The sequence below is a fragment of the Rhineura floridana genome, chromosome 3 (genome assembly GCF_030035675.1).
Source record: "Rhineura floridana isolate rRhiFlo1 chromosome 3, rRhiFlo1.hap2, whole genome shotgun sequence".
NCBI classification, from domain to species: domain Eukaryota; kingdom Metazoa; phylum Chordata; class Lepidosauria; order Squamata; family Rhineuridae; genus Rhineura; species Rhineura floridana.
The window spans coordinates 212,201,478-212,222,588 of NC_084482.1; the positions used below are offsets into that span (position 1 = coordinate 212,201,478).

Genomic DNA, 21,111 nt, shown 5'->3' on the forward strand with positions numbered 1-21,111 from the left:
GATGGTAATTTTAATATAACAACATCTGGAGGGCACCACGTTGGCTGTCCCTGGTCTAGATGAAGCCCCAAAAAGGAGGTCAAAGACCAGAATACAGCATTCTGGTCTTTGACCTCCTTTTTGTGCTTCCAGTGAATGCTTCACACTTTTTATCTTGTTGCTAGATGAAGCCCCCTCACCTGCTGCTCTGCCTGCTTCTCATCCCTTGCCCAGCTCAGAAGGAGACTTTCTGCCAGGACCACTGCCTGGGAACTGGTCTCCGCTCCGCACTCCCTCACCCAGCTCTCCATCTCTGGGGGCAGGACAGCCAGGAACTGCTCCAGGATCACCAGGTCCAGGATCTGGTTCTTTGAGTGTCGCTCTGGCTTCAGCCACGCACGGCAAAGAAGGTGGAGTCGGCTGCAAGCCTCTCGGGGGCCCTCAGCCTCCTGGTAGCGGAAACGCCGGAACTGCTGATGCTGCACATCTGAGCTGAGGGGGTTCTCCCCCAAGATCTTCTGCACATTTCCCCCCGAGAATTCCTCCACACAGGTCCCAGTCTTGATGGCATCAGGGTCAAGTCCTGCTTCAGGGGCAGCTGGGTCTTGCTGTTCCATCTTTGATCTGTGAGTAAGAAGATGCAGCTTCTGTCTTGCTGATCTGTCCCTTGGAAGTCTGCCACACACACACACATGCACACTCCCTCTCCTGAGTTTTCACTGAGCCCTTATTCCTTGTTACTTACATCCTTTATGGAATCATTTCCTGGTTTCTGAGGCCCTGCACAGAAGGAGATGAGCCACTTATTCTATGAGCCAAGCAAAATGGGGATCATTATATCTATGCCAATGGCTGGTGGAGTAGGAAAGGTGCTGGTTAAGCTCCCTGGAATATGAAGATTATTCTGCCAATCATAAAGCCTTTGGGAGAAACCCAGTGATGGGGCCTACATGCTCCTTTGAAGATGGGTGTCTGGCTGGTTTGACGGCAGTTCCAAAGGGGCCCTGAGACAAGTGGAATTACCCTCCCCCATTGCTATTTAAAAACGAACAAGCGAAAGGAGAGGACTTTTCAGGGGATGGGCTGTAGCTCAGTGGTAGAGCAGCTGCTTTGCTTGCAGAAGGTCCCACTTTCAATCCCCAGCATCTTCAGGTAGGCTGGGAAAGATTCCCTACCTGTAATCGTGGAGAGACGCTGCCAGTCAGTGTAGGCAATACTGAGCTAGGTGGACCAATGCCTTCAAGCAGAATAAGACAACTTCCTATATTCCCTAACTTATTTTGGTGACTTTTTCAAATCCTCTGCTAGAACACAGAATTTTTGTTTATTTGTGAATGAAATATCTTATTACTGTGATCTGTTGACATATTTGGTAATTTGTTGGTTTTGAACTGGCTCCTTTCAGAGTGAGCTATGTTGTGATTCATTAAATTAGATAAGAACTCCGCAGTTCCTGTAGCTGATGACCTGGTAGAGATAAGGAAATTGAAGGATCAAAGTATGTGGGAGGAATACAAGTTTTCTTGTGTTTAGATCAGATCCGCTAGAGACACCTTTATTTTTTACAAATTCAAATTCAAACAGCTGTTTGGAGAGAACAAGAAATTCCAAAGTTATCTACCCCTTAATTTTTACACCACATATTTATACCATTCCCCAAAGCACATGTAACCAACTTGCAATATGTCATCATTCTAATATGTCATTTCAGCACATCAGCGTGACACGCATCTATTGTCTTTCACATAGAGCCGAGAACATTAAACATTAATCAGGGTAAACACTTAGCAGTCTAAAGTCTAAGGATTACATATATGCACCTTGCAAATGCTTTCCTGCTCTGTTTGCTCTTGTTTCCTTGTTTACACTACTCGCATTACAGCGTAAGTATTTTCCTCGGAACATCTTTTTGGCTACTCTCTTAAACATTCTGCCCTTCATTCTCTGCATTCACAATTCTGAACCAAAGCTACAAAATCTGAAACAAACGTAAGGCCCAGGTTTTGCTGCTTCCACAAGTATAACGTTGGAGGAAGAGAACAAGGAATCCAAAGTTCTGGGACTGTCATTAATTAATGAAGGACTAACTTTCCCTTCACCCCAGCCAGCATGAGTGATGGGGCTACGGACACAGTGGTGTCACTGACTGGTTGGCCTTTGAATTACTCTCTTTGCCAATATATCTTTTAATTCAAGAAATTTGTTTTCTTTCAGTTGGGGTCTGCTGAGTTTGGTCCCTATGATTAAGATTGCCAGTTTTCAGTAGCACTTCCTATTCTATCTGAAAAGATCCCTTCTGCGTCATATCCAAATGGGCACACGCATGTCAGTGAGGAGGTGTGATAACATCAGTCACTCACTATATGGAGACCTTGACTGTGTTTTTTCTTCCCCTTTCTTGCTTTCCCACATGTTATTATGCAGACTCATCAGCCAGAGAAAAACACACCACCTCTCACTCCCGCTGCAGTCTACCACCAGTATTTGCACATCTCACTAACTAGGATTGGCTTTTAAGAGGAAGGAAAAAGGAAGATGGTGGATGTTGTGTGGGATCCTACAAGGGTCAGCTGAATGCTGGCCACTTCCTTACGGGGTGAGGGTCCCCCTTGCTTTTGAGGGCCCTCCAGCCTTGTCTCTGTCTTCGGTGGCTGGCACTGCATTCTGCGGCATCTCCCTGCCCTCACAGGTATCTCCCAGCCCCCTCCTCGTTCCCCTGCCTTGCAGTTCCTCCTGTGCACCCTCCCTAGTGGCCCTGAGACTCCCCTTAGCCCAAATGCACAAATGAAGGGGGGGTTACCAGATCCTAGAACGAGCCACCGACTCTGCAGCACTTGGGAGAGAGGGAAGATTTATTTATTTATTTATTTATTTATTTATTATTTCAATTTATATACCGCCCTTAGTGAAATAGCTCTCAGGGCGGTGAACAAACAAAATAAAATACAATATATCATAATAAAAATACAAAAACATATACAAACAAACAACGAAAAGCACACCAAAAACAAAATAAATACTAAAGATGTTTTTAAAAATAAATATGTTTTTCTCCAAGGGAGAAAGTGACGTGGAGGGCAGAGAAGGCACATTTACTTTGAACACTCCCCAAGCCCTCCTCTTATCTCTTTCCCCTCTAGGAATTTCGTTCAGTTCATTTTAACCCTTAGAAAATCAGCCACCGGGATGATCTCTCAAAGCAGGAGCCAAGGAAGAAAGAGACATTGTACAGAACAGAGGAAGGCAGGGTGCTCCTGCCCTGTACCGGGTCCATCTAGCTCAGTGCTGTCTGCACTGGCCGGCAGCAGCTCTCCTGGGTTCCCAGCAGGGAGCCTCCCCCAGCCCGACCTGGAGATGCCTTTGGAGATTGACCCTGGGACCTTCTGCATGCAAAGGAGCTGCTCTACCCACTAAACCACCCACAGCCCCTCCCAGCCACTATGGGGAAACGGGCAGAGAAGGCTCTGCGCTGGTTTTGCATCCCTGAGAAGGGAAGAGGCGGTGGGATCCGAAAGCCAAGGCAGCTCAGCCACTTTTGTCAGTTCTCTCCACCACCACCCCAGCGGCGCCTGGGACGCCCCTAAAACCAAACGCCCCAAGTGGGGAAGGGGGAACTCACCAGATGCCATGGGTGGCTGCAGCGTCTGGGAAGCACACGTGGGAAGCCAGGCAGGGCGGGGCTTCGGAGGGAGGGGCTCCTGCTCAGGAGGGGACCGCCTCTTCCTCCTCCCCTTCCTCTCTAGGAATCGAGCGCTATTCATGTTAACCCTTAGCAGGGCAGCCAGTTAGGATTCCCTCCCTCTGCCTTTCTCTCCGCGCGGGAGCCCCGCAGACGGGGGGGGGGAGTTTTGGCCTCTGTTGGAGACTCAGCGACACTTCAGGTTCCCCGTTTCCCCAGCGAAGATGTCAGTGCAGAAGGGCAGGGGGCCAGCAGGGGCCAAAGTGGTTTGGGGGCAGAGCAGCAGTGTGGTCTAATGGTCCTTCCTTCTTCCCAGGGAACTCCGGGAATAATGGGACTTCCTCTGTAGGGGAGATACCATTCCAAGCTGAAATACAAAATTGGGCTAAATAGTATACTAGCTTGAATTACTAGTATGATCAGTACAATTTTCAACCAAACAAAACAACCAAATTGTACAGTTAAAATATAATCAATGCAGACAGATAAGTCTCATAAATAAAAACATATAAGTCTCTAGTCTAACCAACCACATTTATATGGATTCCCTCCTCTGCAAATTCTTTGATAAGAAGTGAGCCGCATTTTCTTACTGAAGGTTTTGATGCAACAGCCATTTTAGCAGATGTTTGTAATATATTTTATTTACCTATTAATTTACGATGTGGTGACTGTATTTTATTTTACATGCATATACTGTTCCTTATATTTCTCCCTTATATGTGTAATGAATTGATTTCTCTTGGACTGTCGTAAGCTAAAATGCATTCACTGCTCTTCTTCTAAAGTATTTGAAATAAATATTTCCAAAGCCCTTTCTATGGATTCTCCTCTTTGTGAATTCTTTGATGAGAACTGAGCTGCATCATCTTACTGAACCTTTTTGGTGTGATTCAATATTTGTATGCTCCTTATCTAACAACCAACCTGAGCCTACCGGATCAGGACAAACAGAAGCCTCTGGGAAGCCCACAAGCAGGATCTGAGTGCAAGAGCACTCCCCATTCCTGAGATTTCCAGCAACTGGTATTCAAATCAATACTGTGGCAAAAAAATGGAACCACCATTGATGAAGTTGGCCCTATCTGTTGTCCGGTGGACAGGTTTTCTAGACCAGTGGTTGCCAGCCTGGGGGCCATGACCCCCAGGGGGGCCATGAAGTAATCCAGTGGGGGCCACAAACAGTAAAAAAAAGAATTATTAATTCTTTTTAAAGTCTTCACTCCCTGAACGCTGTCTGCTCCCCAGTGCTGCTGCAGACAACATGTCCCCCTTGCTCCAAACAAGAGTGGAGTTCTTTTGCTGAAGCGCCAGAGCGTCTTTCAGGTGCTCAGAGGGCAAGCATCTGCCTATAAAATACTTGGCAGATGCCAACGTAGGCTGAGGGTGGAGCTACCAGGAAAAAGATCCAGTGTGGTGTAGTGGTTAAGGTGTTGGACTACGACAGGGTTCGAATCCCCACATAGCCATGAAGCTCACTGGGTGACCTTGGGCCAGTCACTGCCTCTCAGCCTCATGAAAACCCTCTTCATAGGGTTGCCATCAGTCAGAATCGACTTGAAGGCAGTACATTTACATTTTTTACTATCACCGACTCCTGTCTCCTCACACTGCCGCTGACGCCCTTACTCAGAAGGAGAGGAGAAGGTTTCTCGTGAAGCAAAAAGAAGCAAGGCTGCAAGGAAAGGCTGCTTTCCCCGCTTCCTTCCTGGCAGCCAGCCTGCCTGCCTTTCTTGGCTCCTGCTTCGCTGCCACCTCCTTTTAAAAATTATTCTTATTTGCAAGGCCGCCCAGATCTTTCCTTCAGCCCAGATGGAGCCAAGGTGCAGTGAGGAAGCTCAGGAGTCAGGACTTACGCGCCTCCCATCTCTGAGGCTAAGTGTGTGTGCCAGCACCTCCTCTTTCTTCCACCTACACTCAGGCCCCCTAATCTCTCTCTCAAAGATGCTGCGGCAGTTGAGGACTTCCCCCCTTCCATGTGCCCAAATGCATGCATGCCTGCAGATCATTGCAGGAGGAGCAGATGTGTTTATGTGTGCGCGCTGATCTGTCTTCTGCTCTGCTCTCATTCCTCCAGTGCATGCTAACCAAGTCATCAGTTCTGATTATCACCCCAAAGCCTGAAAGAACTAACATCCCTCCTCAACCTATCCACCCTTTTCTCTTCACAATCTAGCATCCCCACCACTGCCACATTCCTGCTTGTTTTTATTACTATTGTTATTACTACTATTAGCTCAGCAGGTTGGCTGAGGTCCACATACTGCAGCTGAAATATATTTATTTATTTAATGATTACTGCATTTATATCCCACCTTTCCTCCAAGTCGCTCAAGGTGGTGCACATGGTTCTTCCCCCCCCTTCCATTTTATCCCTACTTCAGCCCTGTGAGGTAGGTCAGGCTGGGAGACTGTGTCTGGCCCAAGGTCACTCAGTGGGCTTCATGGCTGGGTGGGGATTTGAACCTGGATCTTAGTCCAACACTGTAACCCACTGGTGTTGGGAGACAGGACTGCACATCTTCAGATTATATGGGGGGAGGGGATACCAATTTGATTGGATCTTTGCATTAAGAAAAGACAGGAACACCTCCCTGTCTGCAGGGAGCTTTTTATGGAAATAGGTATTTGGATATGTGATTTTACCACACACCATTTTTTGACTTAACAGAGGCTAAAATTACAATTAGCATGGGGGGGCACAAATCTTTTTGAGCTTATTAAGGGGGTCCTATACTCATAAAGGCTGGGAAACACTGTGTTAATATATATTGTGCGCCACCCCAATCTCTGATCGGTGAGAGATTTCCAGGGGGCTCTTTGCTTGCCCAGGGTTTGGTTTCCTTGGAAAAAAGGTTTGCGAAGTCTGTTGTATCTTGATGAAATATTGTTTACTTATTTACACACATTCCAACCTGAGCTTAAGATGGAGGGGTTCAAGGCATCAGCAGTCCAATAGATCTTGCATTTTCCACCAGGCTTACAGGAGGCATCCTAAAGCCATGGTGCAGGGAGCCAGCCTCTCTGCCTGTCTCCAGTTCCCAGCCTTTCCTCAGACTCAACTAAAAACACAAGCCTCTCTTTTGGCCCCAGGAAAGGGGGGCTCTGCTGAAGAGTAACAATGAGATCTACCTGGCCCAGTTAATGGGCACTTGATAGACCCATTAGCTCACCTGCCCACTCTATTAGACTAACAAGAGACTCATCTGACCAGCGGAGCAGGTTTCTCCACTGCAGAGCCCACCTCCAGGTACAGGGTTCCAAATCAGAGGCTGGAAGGGCACTCAGAAATCATCCATCTCAACCCCAAACCCATCACAATATAGAGAGTGATTGAGAGAGAGAGATCCTTTTTTTAGTACTTTGGGTCTCCTTGTTCCTCATATTTTGACTGCTAGGTGTTTCTCATTATGTGGCGCAAGTCTCTGTAGGGAGGTGGAGAAAACCAAGGGAGCAGATGGAATTCGAGTTTGCTCCCTTTTACTTAATTCCGGTTCACAGGACCAGCATTGCCTCAAATGGAGATCTAAGGGCAGGTCATATACACAAAGCATACAGTTTTTCAAGCTTTGTAGTTAAGTCATACACTGGCCACGATTCTCTTGCGCTCCTGTGGAAGCTTTTTTTTTCTGTTTTAACTTGAGTTTAACTTTCTCAAAGTGACAAAAGTAGCTGAACTGACTTGGCCTTCAGATTCCATCCATCTTCCAGATACAGTAACATAGGCTATCATCTCTTCCCCTCTGAAGCAAGCAGAACCAGCTTTAGAGCCTTCTCTGCCCGCTCCCCTATATATGGGGGGGGGGAGTCTTGAGCCCTCAGGAGAGTCCAAACCACCAGGGAAGGATGGCAGGCAGCTCAGTGGGTAGAGCGTCTGCTTTGCTGGGAGAGCAAAGGCTGGAAGAGACTCCTTGACTGAAACCCTGGAGAGCTGCTGCCAGTCTGCGTAAACTGCACTGAGCAGGATGGGCCCCACTGGCAGCTTCCTTTGTCGTTCTGCTCTGTGCAGTGCCTCTTTCCTCCTTGGCTCCTTCTTGAGAGATGATCGGGCTGCTTGACTTTGTAAGGGTTAAAATAAACGCAACGAGATTCCTAGAGAGAAAGGATATAGGAGGAGGATGGAGGGGCTTCTGTGCGATTCAAAAGAAACGTGCCTCCCGTCCCCCTAACGTCACATCCTGCCTGAACCTTCTCTTGGATAAAAATAGTTTTTATCTCTTTCTCCCCCCCCCCAAGGGCTGGAGCGTCGGTGGCCCCTTCTAGGGTCTGGTAAGTCCCCCCTGCCCCGTTGTGCATTTGGGAGAAGGGGAGCCCCAGGGCGGCTGGGGAGGGTGCACAGGAGGGCAGGTGCCCCAGATTGCAGCCAGTGAAAGCAGAGAAAAGGCTGGAGCAGCTGCAGTAGAGTACGAGAGACCCTCACCCCCCCTCCTAAGGAGGTGGCCGGTCTTCAACTGACCCTTTCAGGACCCCCCCTCACAACATCCACCTTCGGGGAGCAAAGATCCTTCTCCCCCTGCTTTACTCTGGATAATAACATATGGACAAAGCAACTAAAATGGAAGAAAAAAGATAGGCAAGGCCATGGTACGATGAGTGAAATGTTGGGGGCAGGGATCATATTACAAATGGGTGGTGTGCGGGACAGGAGTAGTTTGGGGTGGGAAGTGGAGCTTCCGTATACCAAAGCAGTATACCAGACCTCAGTGGGTTAAAGGCCTTGAACTTGATTTCTAGATTGGAAGGGAATTTAGGGGGAGGGGAGGGGGCTGTGTCCCCCAGAGGAAAAGCACCTTTGTCCAAAATCCTTTTCATTCCTGGTTTCTCACTTTGGGGGAAAGTAGCCACTCTTTCCCCCAAGCACAGCATTGGTGGGCCCTCTGGAATCTGGTGAGCTGAACAGGAGGGCTCATAGGAGGCCTGTTCAGCTGATCCACCCAAATCAGGGAGCAGAGCTTCTTTCCCTCCCCCCTCTGCAAAGCCAGGACACCACTTTGAATTGGGGGGATGGGAACTGAAAGACAGGCAACCCCTGGGACGCAGAAGGGATGATTTTAGATTGAGTAGAAAGTGCTGCTGAACACTGGCAATCTTTTCATCCAATGAATCAAACTCGGGGGACCCCAACTGAAAGTGAACAACCCTGTTGTATTTAAAGGGTAAACAGGTGAAGAGAGCAATCCAAATGCCACAGGGCAGGGCAGCCCCCACCTGCATCCATATCCCATCACTCATGCCTGCTGGGGTGAAAGTAAAGTTAGTCCTTCCTTAATTTATGATGACAATCCCAAAACTTTGGATTTTTTGTTCTCTTCCTCCATGTCAAACTCTAAGATCCTTCAACTTCCTGATCACAACCAGGTCATAAACTCCAGGGACTGCAGTATTCCAATATAATTTAATAAACCACAACATAGCTCACTTTGACCTCTGGAAAGGGGCAGTACAAACCAAAAGATAACCAAAAATGTCAACGGATCAAGTAATAAGATATTTTGTTCACAATTAAACAAAAAATTCTGTATATAAGGAGAGGTTTAAAAAAGTTCACAGAAATAAGAGGGAATATAGGAAGCTGCCTTTATACTGAGTCAGACCATTGGGCCATCTAGTTCACTATTGTCTGCACTGACTGGCAGAGTCTTTCTGGGATTACAGGCCTACATGGGGATGCTGAGGATTTAAACTGGGACCTTCTGCATGCAAAGCAGCTGCTGTACCACTGAGCAACAGCCCTTCCCTTAAAAAGTTCTTTTTCTTGTGGTTTTTCAAAAAATGAGAATAGGGAGGTAATGAGGAAGATACTCGTCTGAGGGCCCCTTTGGAGCTGCTGTCAGAGAGCTGCTGTCAACCATCCAGACACCCATCTTCAGAGGAAGACATAGGCCTCATCACCAGGTTTACCTCAAAGGTTATGTGGTAGGAAGAATAGTCCTCACATTCAAGGGAGTTTAGCCAGCACCTTTCCTGCTTCTCCAGCCTTCGGCTTAGGCATAGGAAACCCCATTTGGCTTAGCTCATGCAATAAGTGGCTTAGCTCCTTCTGTAAAGGGCCTCAAAACCCGTAAAATGTTTCCGAAAACGACATAAAAAACAAAAGGAATGAAGACTTAGTGAAAGGCCGGAGTGTGCACGGAGGAAACAGAGTTCCAAGGGACAGATCAGCTGGAGAGATGCTTCATCTTCTTACCCCCAGATCAAAGATGGAACAGCAAGGCTCAGCTGCCGCTGAAGCAGGACTTGGCCCGGATGCCATCAAGACTGAGACCCATGGGGAGGAATTCCTGGGGGAAAATGTGCAGAAGATCTTGGGGGAGAACCCCCTCATCTTAGTTGTCCAGTGCCAGCAGTTCCGGCGTTTCCGCTACCAGGAGGCTGAGGGGCCCCGAGAGGCTTGCAGCCGACTCCACCTTCTTTGCCGTCAGTGGCTGAAGCCAGAGCGACACTCAAAGAACCAGATCCTGGACCTGGTGATCCTGGAGCAGTTCTTGGCTGTCCTTCCACCGGAGATGGAGAGCTGGGTGAGGGAGTGTGGAGCGGAGACCAGTTCTCAGGCGGTGGCCCTAGCAGAAGGTTTCCTCCTGAGCCGGGCAGAGGAGAAGCATGAAGGGCAACAGGTGAGAGGCTTTTATCTAGATCATTGCTTTTAAAAGGTATTTTTAAAGATGTTTTAAAGCTTTTTTAAAAACATGTTTTTAAAGATGTTTTAATGTATTTCAAAGTCAGTTTTTTATGATGCTTTGGAGTGTTTTTGTTTGCCACTCTGGGCTCCTACTGGAAGGGCAGGATGTACATTTAATAAATAAATAAATAATCATGGATAGCCAATGTGGTGTCCTCCAGATGTTGTTGAAGTAAATCTTCAATGAAGCTGAAAGTTGGAAGATTCAGGACAGACCAAAGGAAGTACTTCTTCATGCAGCGCAAAGTTAAACTATGGAATTTGCTCCCACGTGAGGCAGTGATGGCCACCAGCTTGGATGGCTTTAAAAGACGATTAGACATAATCATGGAGGCGAAGGCTATCAATGACTACTAGCCATGATGGCTGTGCTCTGCCACCATAGTCAGATGCAGTATGTTTCGGAAAGCCAGTTGCTGGAAGCCACAAGAGGGAAGAGTTCCCTGCACTCAGGTCCTGCTTGTGGGCTTCCCATGGGCACTTGGTTGTCTTCTCTTGAGAACAGGAGGCTAGACTAGATGGGCCACTGGCCTGATCCAGCCGGCTCTTCTTATGTTCTTAAGACTCCCATCATTGCTGACCATTCATCCCATTGGCTAGTGCTGATGCAACCTCTGGAGGGCACCACCTTGGCTATTCCTGCTATCCAATACCCTTCAGGGTTTTGCCTCTGTCAGTCCTTCCCTAATCCTGCTCCCCGTTATATGACTTGAGTTCTTATTATGCTGTTTCAGGAAAAGGGTCTCTATACAGAAATAGGAACGGATTTCCCTGAGACAGAGAGGACTCCATCGGACACCAGGCAGAGGCTTCTGGGTAAGGATGAATGGGGCGTATCCCCATTTGGTCCCACTCTGCTGATTTTCTCCTTTAATCTTATTTTCCGCAGCTCAGAAATGCTCCTATTAACATCACATCACTTTGATTTGTGGCCGAGAGTAGAAATGGAGAGAGATTTTTAATGGGCTCCTGATGGAAGGAAGGGCAGGATGTAAATTTAATAAATAAATAAATAATAATAAAAACCAAAATATAAACTGAATGAACACCTGAAACTCACTCACCTGATAAGACCCTTGTGCAGTTAGATATATAATCACTTAAGCTCTGAGAATAGCATATACTTACGGCTTCTTCGCCCATTTTGTTTCTCACAGGTGATGGGACAATGTCAGCAAGCCCTACCAAGCCATCTCCCCTTTCTGGTGGAGAAGAAGCTGTTGCTGTTGCCCCAGATCAGGTAGGGGGAAGACTCAGAGGGGGCAGAGTCTGGGGGCAGCCTGGGTGCCCCTCTTGCCCCTGCTCACTTCCCTGGGCCTGAATGAATCTCCCTCCTCTTTGCTTCTCTCAAAGCTGCCCTCAACAAAAGCTGTGAGTGCCATTCAAGAAGGTTTCAGTCCTGAGAATAATGACCAGCCACCTCACCTTAACTAACTGTTGAATGCAGGTAGTAGATCATCTTCACGTTTTCTATGAGGAGGAAATATTTTCTTGCCTTTCAGGCTCCCGTGTCCTTGGAGGATGTGGCTGTGTGTTTCACGGAAGAGGAGTGGGCTCTGCTAGATCCTGACCAGAGAGCTTTGCATAACGAAGTCATGGAGGAGATTTGCGGGACTCTGTACTGTCTTGGTAAGGCCCACTGTTGGATGGTAATAACTGTTTAGTGCTGCCTACTTCATCTGGGATTTTTACCCCTCTGCAATTATCTTTGAATGCACAGCTATCTACTGTGTTCTCTCTGAACATGCATCCTCCAGTTATGCCCTTCTAAACAATGGCCCAACTGGTTTAAACTGGCCAGATCATCAGAGATGTAAATTTTAGAGTTGTTAGGGAGGTGGAACAAGCCTCTTGGTCAATTTCTAGTTGGCCAAAGATCCAAGTGACATGAGAGATGGAGGGGAGTTTATGATTGGGCCAAACCAACACTCCATCTCAAAAAAGAGGCTGGTTTTTACTGGTCTCAAATTCCCACAAATATCTGAGGCTTTAGCCTTCCTGGAAACATCTAATTAGGAGTTCAAAGATGCTCTATCAGAACCTGCTTTTCATTTTTCTGCTCCCCCCCCCCAATATTTCTTCTATGTTTATATCTTTGGCTTCACATTTAGTTTTAAACGCAATTCTGTGCAATTTCTCAGTAAAGTGTTTCCCCACACGCTGGCACAGCGTAGACAAGCTCGATTTGGGTTTCTAATATGGCCCACAAGGTGCAACATTTGGCATTGTGGGCTTTGGGAAAACACTGTGAAAGCTTCCCTCTTAGTTTATCCTTTTTCCTAGACCTGGAGCAGAGTGGTAGAATTGCATCATGCTTTCTTTTTTGGTGGGGGGAGGGGAGGACCGTTGTAGGCCTGGGACGGCCAACATGGCATCCTCCAGAGATTGCTGGACTCTCTCATCAACTGTGAATATTATCCATGCTGACTCGGGCTGGTGGGAATGGGAGTCCAATAAGCTCTGGAGAGCACCATGTTGGCTATCCTTGTTATAGGAAGAGAGACTCGCCCAATAAGACAAGATCGCCCTATATCTGCACATTTTTGATATTTCAACATCTTTTTTTTAGGAGGGGAGGGGAGGAGGAACCCTCATAGGAAAAGGGATTTGGCCGGTACAGAGCCACCCCTCCTTCAGCTTGTGTCTCTGTGCGTATGTCTGCGTGCACATACCGAAACACAGCATTTTTTCACACTTCCTATATATCAGCATTTCAAGCCCTCTCCTTCCCATCTAGCATGATTTATCTATTTTTATCGATTTAAAACATGTGTATCTCCACTTTCCATTGAACAAAAATTCACAAGGAGTAAAAAAAAAAAGGATAGACATCAATATAAGTTTTTAAAAACACAAGGGAATCAAAACAATCATCGTCCATCAGTACAAGGAAACATTAAGAGTTGGAATAAACACAAATACAAACAAGAGTCATTTTAGATTCCCAGAAGCCTGACTCAAAAGTCCCGCCATAGTCATTGCCCAACTAGTTCAGGATTTTCTGTTCTGACTGGCAGTATCCCTCCCCTGCTTAGCACATCCGAGGGCTTCTTCCATGGCCCTTTAGCTGCTGAAGTGGTGGGCTGACCTTGGGACCTTCTGCATAAGCACCGCTCTCCCACCTAAGTCCTTTCAGTTCTTCCTTTATCACAACTGTTAATTGGGGTTGTTCAATGATGTCAGGGTCCATATTTCCTCCCTTGCTCTCATCAGTTTCTCTCTTCCTTGCAGAAGGTGATGAATGGAAAGCCAAGAGGAAGGGAGAACTATGTGGGCAAGAGAGATGGGAAAGAGACAGATCAGAAAACAGGGAAGAGCAGAGGAGGAAACCTGAAGCAGAAGAGAAAAGGAGGAATAAATCTTCTGCCTCTCAGGGCAGTGGCTACCATAAAAATGCAGTCAGAGAAAAAACAGATGAAAGAAACAAAAGAAGTAAATGCTTTGGCTTTTGGAAAAGTCTCAATTCTAAAAGAAAATGCAAAGCCCACTGCAAAAATCACAAAGAGGAGAAACCATATAAATGCTTAGAATGTGGAAAGAGATTTAGCCGCAAGGAAGGACTCACTTATCATCAAAGAATTCACACCGGGGAGAAACCGTATAAGTGCTTGGAATGTGCAAAGAGCTTTCCTTCCAGTTCTACCCTTGCTACCCACCAAAGGATTCACACTGGGGAGAAGCCCTATCAATGCTTGGAATGTGGAAAAAGCTTCAGCTGCAAGAGCAATCTCACTTCCCATCAAAGTATTCACACTGGGGAGAAGCCATATCAATGCTTGGAATGTGGAAAAAGCTTCAGGTGCAAGAAGAATCTTACTTCCCATCAGAGAATTCACACTAGAGAGAAACCATATAAGTGCTTAGAATGTGGAAAAAGCTTCAGCCACAAGAACAATCTCACTTCCCATCAAAGAATTCACACTGGGGAGAAACCATATAAATGCCTGGAATGTGGGAAAGGCTTCAGTAGAAATTCCTTTCTCACTTCTCATCAAAGAATTCACACTGGGGAGAAACCATATAAGTGCTTAGAATGTGGAAAAAGCTTCACCCAGAAGAACCATCTCACTTCTCATCAAAGTGTTCACACTGGGGAGAAACCATATAAATGCATGGAATGTGAAAAGAGTTTCAGCTGGAAAAATGAACTCGCTTCCCATCAAAGAATTCACACTGGGGAGAAACCATATAAGTGCCTGGAATGTGGAAAGAGCTTCAGTACAAATTCCTTTCTCACTTCCCATCAAAGAATCCACACTGGGGAGAAACCATATAACTGCTCAGAATGTGGAAAAAGCTTCAGCTACAAGAAAAATCTCACTTCCCATCAAAGAATTCATACTGGGGAAAAACCATATAACTGCTTGGAATGTGGAAAGAGCTTCCATCAGAAGATACATCTCACTTACCATCAAAGAAGTCACACCGGGGAGAAACCATATAAATGCGTAGAATGTGGAAAGGGCTTCAGTAGAAATTCCTCTGTCACTTTGCATCAAAGAATTCACACTAGGAGAAATCATATAACTGGCTGGAATGTGGAAAGAACTTCAGAAGCAGCACAAGCCTCTGTTGTTATGAAAGAGTTTCAGAAAGGAGAAAACCACATTAATATTTCAGTGTAGAATGGGGTCACCAATCTGTTGCCCGAGGGTGTCTTGGGGGCCTGCAAAGGCCTTCAGTGATGCCCCCAGCAGGTCGCCCAGAATCTGGGCTTACTTTTTAATGATGGCCTCTAGCCCTACTCAAAAGAAAGTTATGGAACAAAATGTTCAGGTCACCTAACCCTTTCTACTGTGAAATGAGCCAGCCTGGCTGCTCTTGCCTTGTCAGCCTTATTAGCTAATGAGTGAAGACAGAGCTGTGATTGATAATTGAGTTGTTTGGACACCAGGTTATAAGAATCCCTGGGATCCAAAAGAGCAACGGTTTTGCCCTCTTTTTTAGTGCCCAGAAGTTATTTTCTGGAAATACTACCATACAATAAGTGTGAGTGAATGTTAAAAGACCCCCCTTCCCACCACCACCCAAAGGAAATGTGAAAACGTTGCAAAGAGGCTTTTGCGTGTATCCTGCTTTGCAGGAGTTAAATACCAGGGACTCATTACGATTCCACTTACAGTGCAGTGTCATACATGTCTGCTTAGAAGTTGTTAAGGTGCTCAAGCTAGTGTTTAAACTCTAAATGTCTTAGGTCCCAAGTATCTGAAAGACCGCCGTCTTTCCTGCAGACCCTCTTGGGTGTTGAGGTCAGCAGAGGGGGCCCTTTGGTAGTTCCGCCACCCTTGGAAGCTCGCAGGGTGGTGGCCCAGGAGAGGGCCTTCTCTGTGGCAGCCCCTAAGCTGTGGAACTCCCTCCACACCAAGGTGTGTCTGGCAACTTCATTGTTCAACTTTCGGTGAATGCTGAAGATGCGCCTCTTTGCCCTGGCCTTCAACACCTGAGATGTGTATTTTTAGCGCCTAGTCTATTTTATGTGATGTTGTTTAGGATGTTTTTAACTGTTTTTAATTATGTGTTTTAAAATTATTGTAACCTGTGTTATAATAATAAGTCTCTATTTCCTGGGGCCTACTTGCAGATAAATGATGTTACCATCCAGACATTTATCTAGTGGATGCACAGGGATGAGGGTTCTAAACATTCTTCCTAGGGTTATGTCTTCCCAGAGTCTTATATGTTCAAACATTGTCCTCACCTAAGTGAATCCTGTTATCAACAGCAGACGACCGGAGTAGGTAAACCTAGAAAAAGAAATCCAACCCAAGTTCCCCTTGGGACTGAGGATGTATCAGGAAATAAAAGCAGGATTCCACAGTGGAAAATATAAATATGATATTTTTATTCCTATTTTAAGGTCTGCTTCAGATTCGAAATATAAGTAACTGGCCACAGCCAATGCATAAATTATGCATACATACTTGTGGAATATTCACTAATAGGCAAAAAAAACCCTTGCCGTTTAAGAATGTACCTATAGCCAACAGATACTTCTATCAAACTTTAAGAAGCAGGGAAATTGAGCAGCTGTAGTGAATGCACCAGAGGAGCAGGACACCTGACCTCCTCTCTGAGATATTGGACTGCCCTACAAATTGGTCAAAATGCAAACACCATTTGGGTTGGTCTTTCACAGTGCAATCCACTTCCTGTGTAGCTTGGAAGAATTTGGTAATGTGCCTCTGAGCACGTGGTGAGTGGTGGCAACACCTGCCATCTCCAAAGATGGAGAATTACATTTTTGTATGTTTGTTGGTGTTCTTACTTTGCTTTGTTACTACTGTTTCTACAGAGAATCCAACCTAGAAGATTATATTTCTCTCATTATTCAGCCTTTATTAATTTCAAAACCTTTTTATTGATCAGTGTCATATGATGGTGAAGACAGCCTTTTGTTTCAAACTGGAGGTTATGTTCTATTTCTATTTTGGGTGCATTAACAGTTGAATCTGAAACTGCAGTTTGATGTAAAATCAGACTGATTATAATATGTTGCTACTTAATGAATCTAGCTGTTGGAAAAAACAAACTTGACCTGTCCAAGACATATGTTCAGCCTGCTATGCTTAAACCACTCCACTTAAGGCAAGGTGGGCATAGACAATTAAAAACATATAGCACACCTAGAAATTTGCTGGAATATATTTCACCTTCCACTGTTTTATCTTGTGCAAACTGAGATACTCCTCATGTCCACTGGAGACTATTCTGCAGAATAGTCAGTGCCATTATGCCACAATTGTTTTTGTAGTGTAAATTTTGCAAAGTGTTGCTGTACTTCACATATTCACAGAAACAGAAGCAAAAGAAAATTATTTACTATAGGAAACTTCACTAAAATTCAAACTTAATCAAACATATTTAAAGTGACTATCTGAACTATATCAACTTGTCTTAATATTGTTGCTTCCTCCCTGCTCAAACAATATCAGCACAGCACATGTCTTCTATTATTTGGGCTGATTGCAGGTGTTGCCACCACTCACCATATGCTCAGAGGCACACATTGCCAAATACTTCCAAGCTACACAGGAAGTGAATTGGACTGTGAAAGACCAACCCAAATTGTGTTTGCGTTTTTACAAATGTGTAAGGCAGTCCAATATCTCATAGAAGATATCAGGTCTCCTGCTCCCCTGATGCATTTACTATAGCTGCCCAATTTCCCTGCTTCTTAAAGTTTGATAGAAATATCTGTTGGCTGTACATTCTTAAACCACAAGATTTTGTTGCCTATTAGTGAATTTCTCTGCTTTTTAATCCAGGAGGAAAGAAATGGGATCCTGTGCAAGTTTGCTGAGAATGGATTGATCATTTGGAGGCTTATTATTCTCTGGGATTTACTCCCCTGCAATCATGCTTAGGATAGGTGAAACTGACGGGGGGGAGGAGAAGAGGGAGGGAAGGCTGAAGTGGGCAGGGGAGAGGAGAAGGAAGAGGGGAGGGCAGAAAGAAGGGAGGAGGAAGGGGGAGGGGAAAGGCAGGTCTGAACATTTACATGCTTATTGAATTCAATGGGATTTACTCCCATGCAATTATGCTTAGAATAGGTAAAACTGACCAAGAGGGAAGGGACGGGAGGGAGGGGGAAGGACGGGAGAATGGATTGGAAGGGGAGGGAGGGAGGGGTGAAGGAAGGGGGATGGAAGGGGCAAAAGGGAGGGGAGGGCAGGTTTGATTGCATGCTTTTTTAGTTCAATGGGCTTTACTCCTGTGCAATCATGCTTAGGATAGGTGAATGACTTGTGGGAGGGGAAGAGAAGGGCAGGAGGGGGAGGGAGGAGGAGGGGAGGAGATTGGGTGGGCCGGCGCTGGGCAGAGGGGAAGCCCCTTTCCTTTCCAAAAGGAAAACATTGTGAACAGTATCATTTTTCAGCGTTTCCCCCACCTTTTTATTCTACAGCAGGCACATGTAGTCTCCCACCCAAATTTAAACCGAAACTCTCACTGGCCACATTCACACCAGACATTTATTCCACTTTAGACAATCATGGCTTCCCCCAAAGAATCCTGGGAAGTGCAGTTTATGAAGGGTGCTGAAATTTGCTGGGAGAGGCCCTATTCCCCTCACAGAGCTACAATTCTCAGAAGAAGGGCTGACTAGTAAACTGCTCTGTCAGGGGAATAGGAGTCTCCTAACAACTCTCAGCCCACTTCACAAACTACACTTCCTAGGATTCTTTGGGGGAAGCCATGACTGTCTAAAGTGGAATAAATGCCTGGTGTGGGTGTGTCCCCCTGATCAGCCAAGCCAAACAGCTGTGAGTCTGGCTTTTAGAACACTGACAGTTGGTTCTTACTGAGCATGCCTGACGTTATAATAGACTTCAATGTTAAATTTCTTAAATTAATTAAAAATCAGCCATGCATTTTTTTAACTTTTAAACTGCAGAAGATGAAGGTCAGAGTATGGGGCAAGGTCAGTAACAGGAGTACAGATATGCTGATTTTTAATTAATTTCAACAAATTATGTGGCCACTGACAAAAAAATCTGACGGGTCTGGATTTTTTTTTCTCTTGTTTTACACATTGAACACTCAGTTCTCTCTGAGTGTTTTGTGAATTGCCATGAAAACTTAGAGCGTTGTTAAGCAAGCATTTCTGAGTTCAGGACTATAAGTTTTATAAGGTTTTGTTTTGAAATGAGCTTACGGGAAGCAGCAGAATGGCATGAGGGGTATTTTCAAATTAACATTGTGGAATGTAAAAAATCCATGTTGTTTTTTCTCTTGTGGCTGTATAATATGTGGCCTTAGCCAGTGCATAATACATAAACAGATATAAAGCTGGCCACAGCCAGGGCATAACATTTAAACAGACATATAGTGTAAAGGTTCACTTAACAGTGCTATGCTTTAAGGCAAATAGCAGTGTATTCACATACATAAGCCTCTTATTTATAACAGCCTTAAATGCTATACAGCTTCCATTTTATCTCCTTTAGGTATTAAGAAATACAAGGAATGTTTACTTGCATTATGCCTTTCTGTCTCCAACCTCCATTAATCAGTTGAGGGTCAGTGTTGGACCAGATTCTAAGAAATGATTTTGTAATCTCTGCAGCCGTCTTTAGCCGTCTGGCTTCAGTAGTCTTTGGCACAGTTACTAGGACTGGCCTCAAACACCTCCATTTAATCTCTCATAGGCAATGCTCAAGGCTGCAGCACAGTGGGGGCTCCCCTGAGGCCTGACGAGGCTAGCTCCTGTCAACCTCTAGAGGGTGATTATACTATAGGCTGTGCACTCTCAGAGGCTCAACGCTTTTGCATACTGTCTTTCCCTGAAAGCACGACACAAAAGCTTATCTTTCCTCTTGGCTGTCTTCCCAGACTTTCTGGCAGCCATCCTAGACAGCTATATAATCAAAGACTGTTGACAGAGAGGGGGAGAAGGGAAAAAAATTAGAAGGAAACTCAGTGTTCTCAGGCAGCTGATTTGTTCAGTTCTGACACACATTTATGGGGAAATTGCACTGTTTTTACAGGAAGAAAGAGGCTAAAAAGAGCTAGCCTACAATATCCCCACTTTTTCTCATGTGAAAGTGTGGAATAGTAGACACTCATTTTAATATACAGTACAACACATTCTAGTACTTCCCTCAGTTAGAAGTCCTGACATGTCGGTTCAGCATTAACTTCACACATTTTCTCTTCTGTGTCGGGCTCTGCAGACATTATCAATTTGAGGAGTCTGTCTACTGTAGATGTGAAGAATTCTTCATTGAATTTTGATTTGGTCAGTGTTGTTACCAGATTGGTAGTGTCTGTTTGGGAAAAGCAATGGTTGCAGTCGTCGTACATCTGCAGTCAATAGTTGGACAACTATCTTTGTGGTCCAGTTTGGATTTAATTCTGAAAATGGTGTAATATAGCCCTGATTAAAATTGTAAGCAAAACTGGGAAAACACATGTTAGGTATACACCAACACTGAGGTCCAAGGCTACAAGTCAAACAGCATGATATAGGGCATTGAGCTGAGTTAATGAAAACTTGGTAGGGACCACATATATGGGGTGCCCAAGCGGAATAACAATTGTTATGAAAACCACTGCTACAAATGGCCAAGGCGATTACCAAAATGTAATAATCCGCTGTAATCACAATTTCCCCTATATTATGAATAAATGCTGGCAGATAGGAGATATGAGTTGTGTATTCCAAGGTGTGCCGTACTATATCTCTTTCCGACTGTTGAATCTACCGGGTGATCATATAGACTGCCTGGTCCCTGTCCTCTTAGTTTTACAAGGCCGAGATGAACGAAACCTCGAGAGTCTATTGGTAAGAGGGTTGCATTCTCATAGTGTTTCACTGTAAAAATGAACAGTATAATTTATCCTGGTCCTTTTCATTCATAGATATCACATTTATTTATTTATTTATTTGATTTATATCCTGCCCTTCCTCCCAGCAGGAGCCCAGGGGGGCAAACAGAAATGCCAAAAACACTTTAAAACATCATAAAAAGACCTTAAAATACATTATATTATTATTTATTTGATTATTTTAACATGTCAGGAGGTCCTAAGTCATAACCTATTTGTGTTTTTGATCTTGAGGGGGACCCAAGTAGTTGTTCACAAGCTATCTTTGCTATTTCTACTGGCTGGTATAACTTAGGAGCTGACTACGACCTGGGAGACCAGGGTTCAAATCCCTACACAGCCATGAAGCTCACTGGGTGACCTTGGGCCAGTCACTGCCTCTCAGCCTCATGAAAACCCAATTCAGAGGGTCGCCATAAGTCGGAATCAGTTCATTTACATGGACACT

General features: G+C 45.2%; 1 protein-coding gene and 1 pseudogene across 1 annotated transcript in view; one reads left to right on the forward strand and one right to left on the reverse strand.

Annotated features, from left to right (window-relative positions):
* Positions 1-3,632, reverse strand: part of LOC133381516 (zinc finger protein 11-like) — a 29,739-nt pseudogene extending 26,107 nt beyond the window's left edge.
* A 4,176-nt stretch (positions 3,633-7,808) lies between these two features.
* The window catches only part of LOC133381488 (zinc finger protein 420-like), a 28,550-nt gene continuing 15,247 nt past the window's right edge, over positions 7,809-21,111 (forward strand). The window contains exons 1-6 of the mRNA XM_061620645.1: positions 7,809-7,927; positions 9,441-10,272; positions 11,072-11,153; positions 11,495-11,577; positions 11,840-11,966; positions 13,569-14,847. Coding sequence (XP_061476629.1) covers positions 9,829-10,272; positions 11,072-11,153; positions 11,495-11,577; positions 11,840-11,966; positions 13,569-14,847 — 2,015 coding nt within the window. The 5' untranslated portion in view covers positions 7,809-7,927; positions 9,441-9,828. The remainder of the gene's footprint in view (positions 7,928-9,440; positions 10,273-11,071; positions 11,154-11,494; positions 11,578-11,839; positions 11,967-13,568; positions 14,848-21,111) is intronic.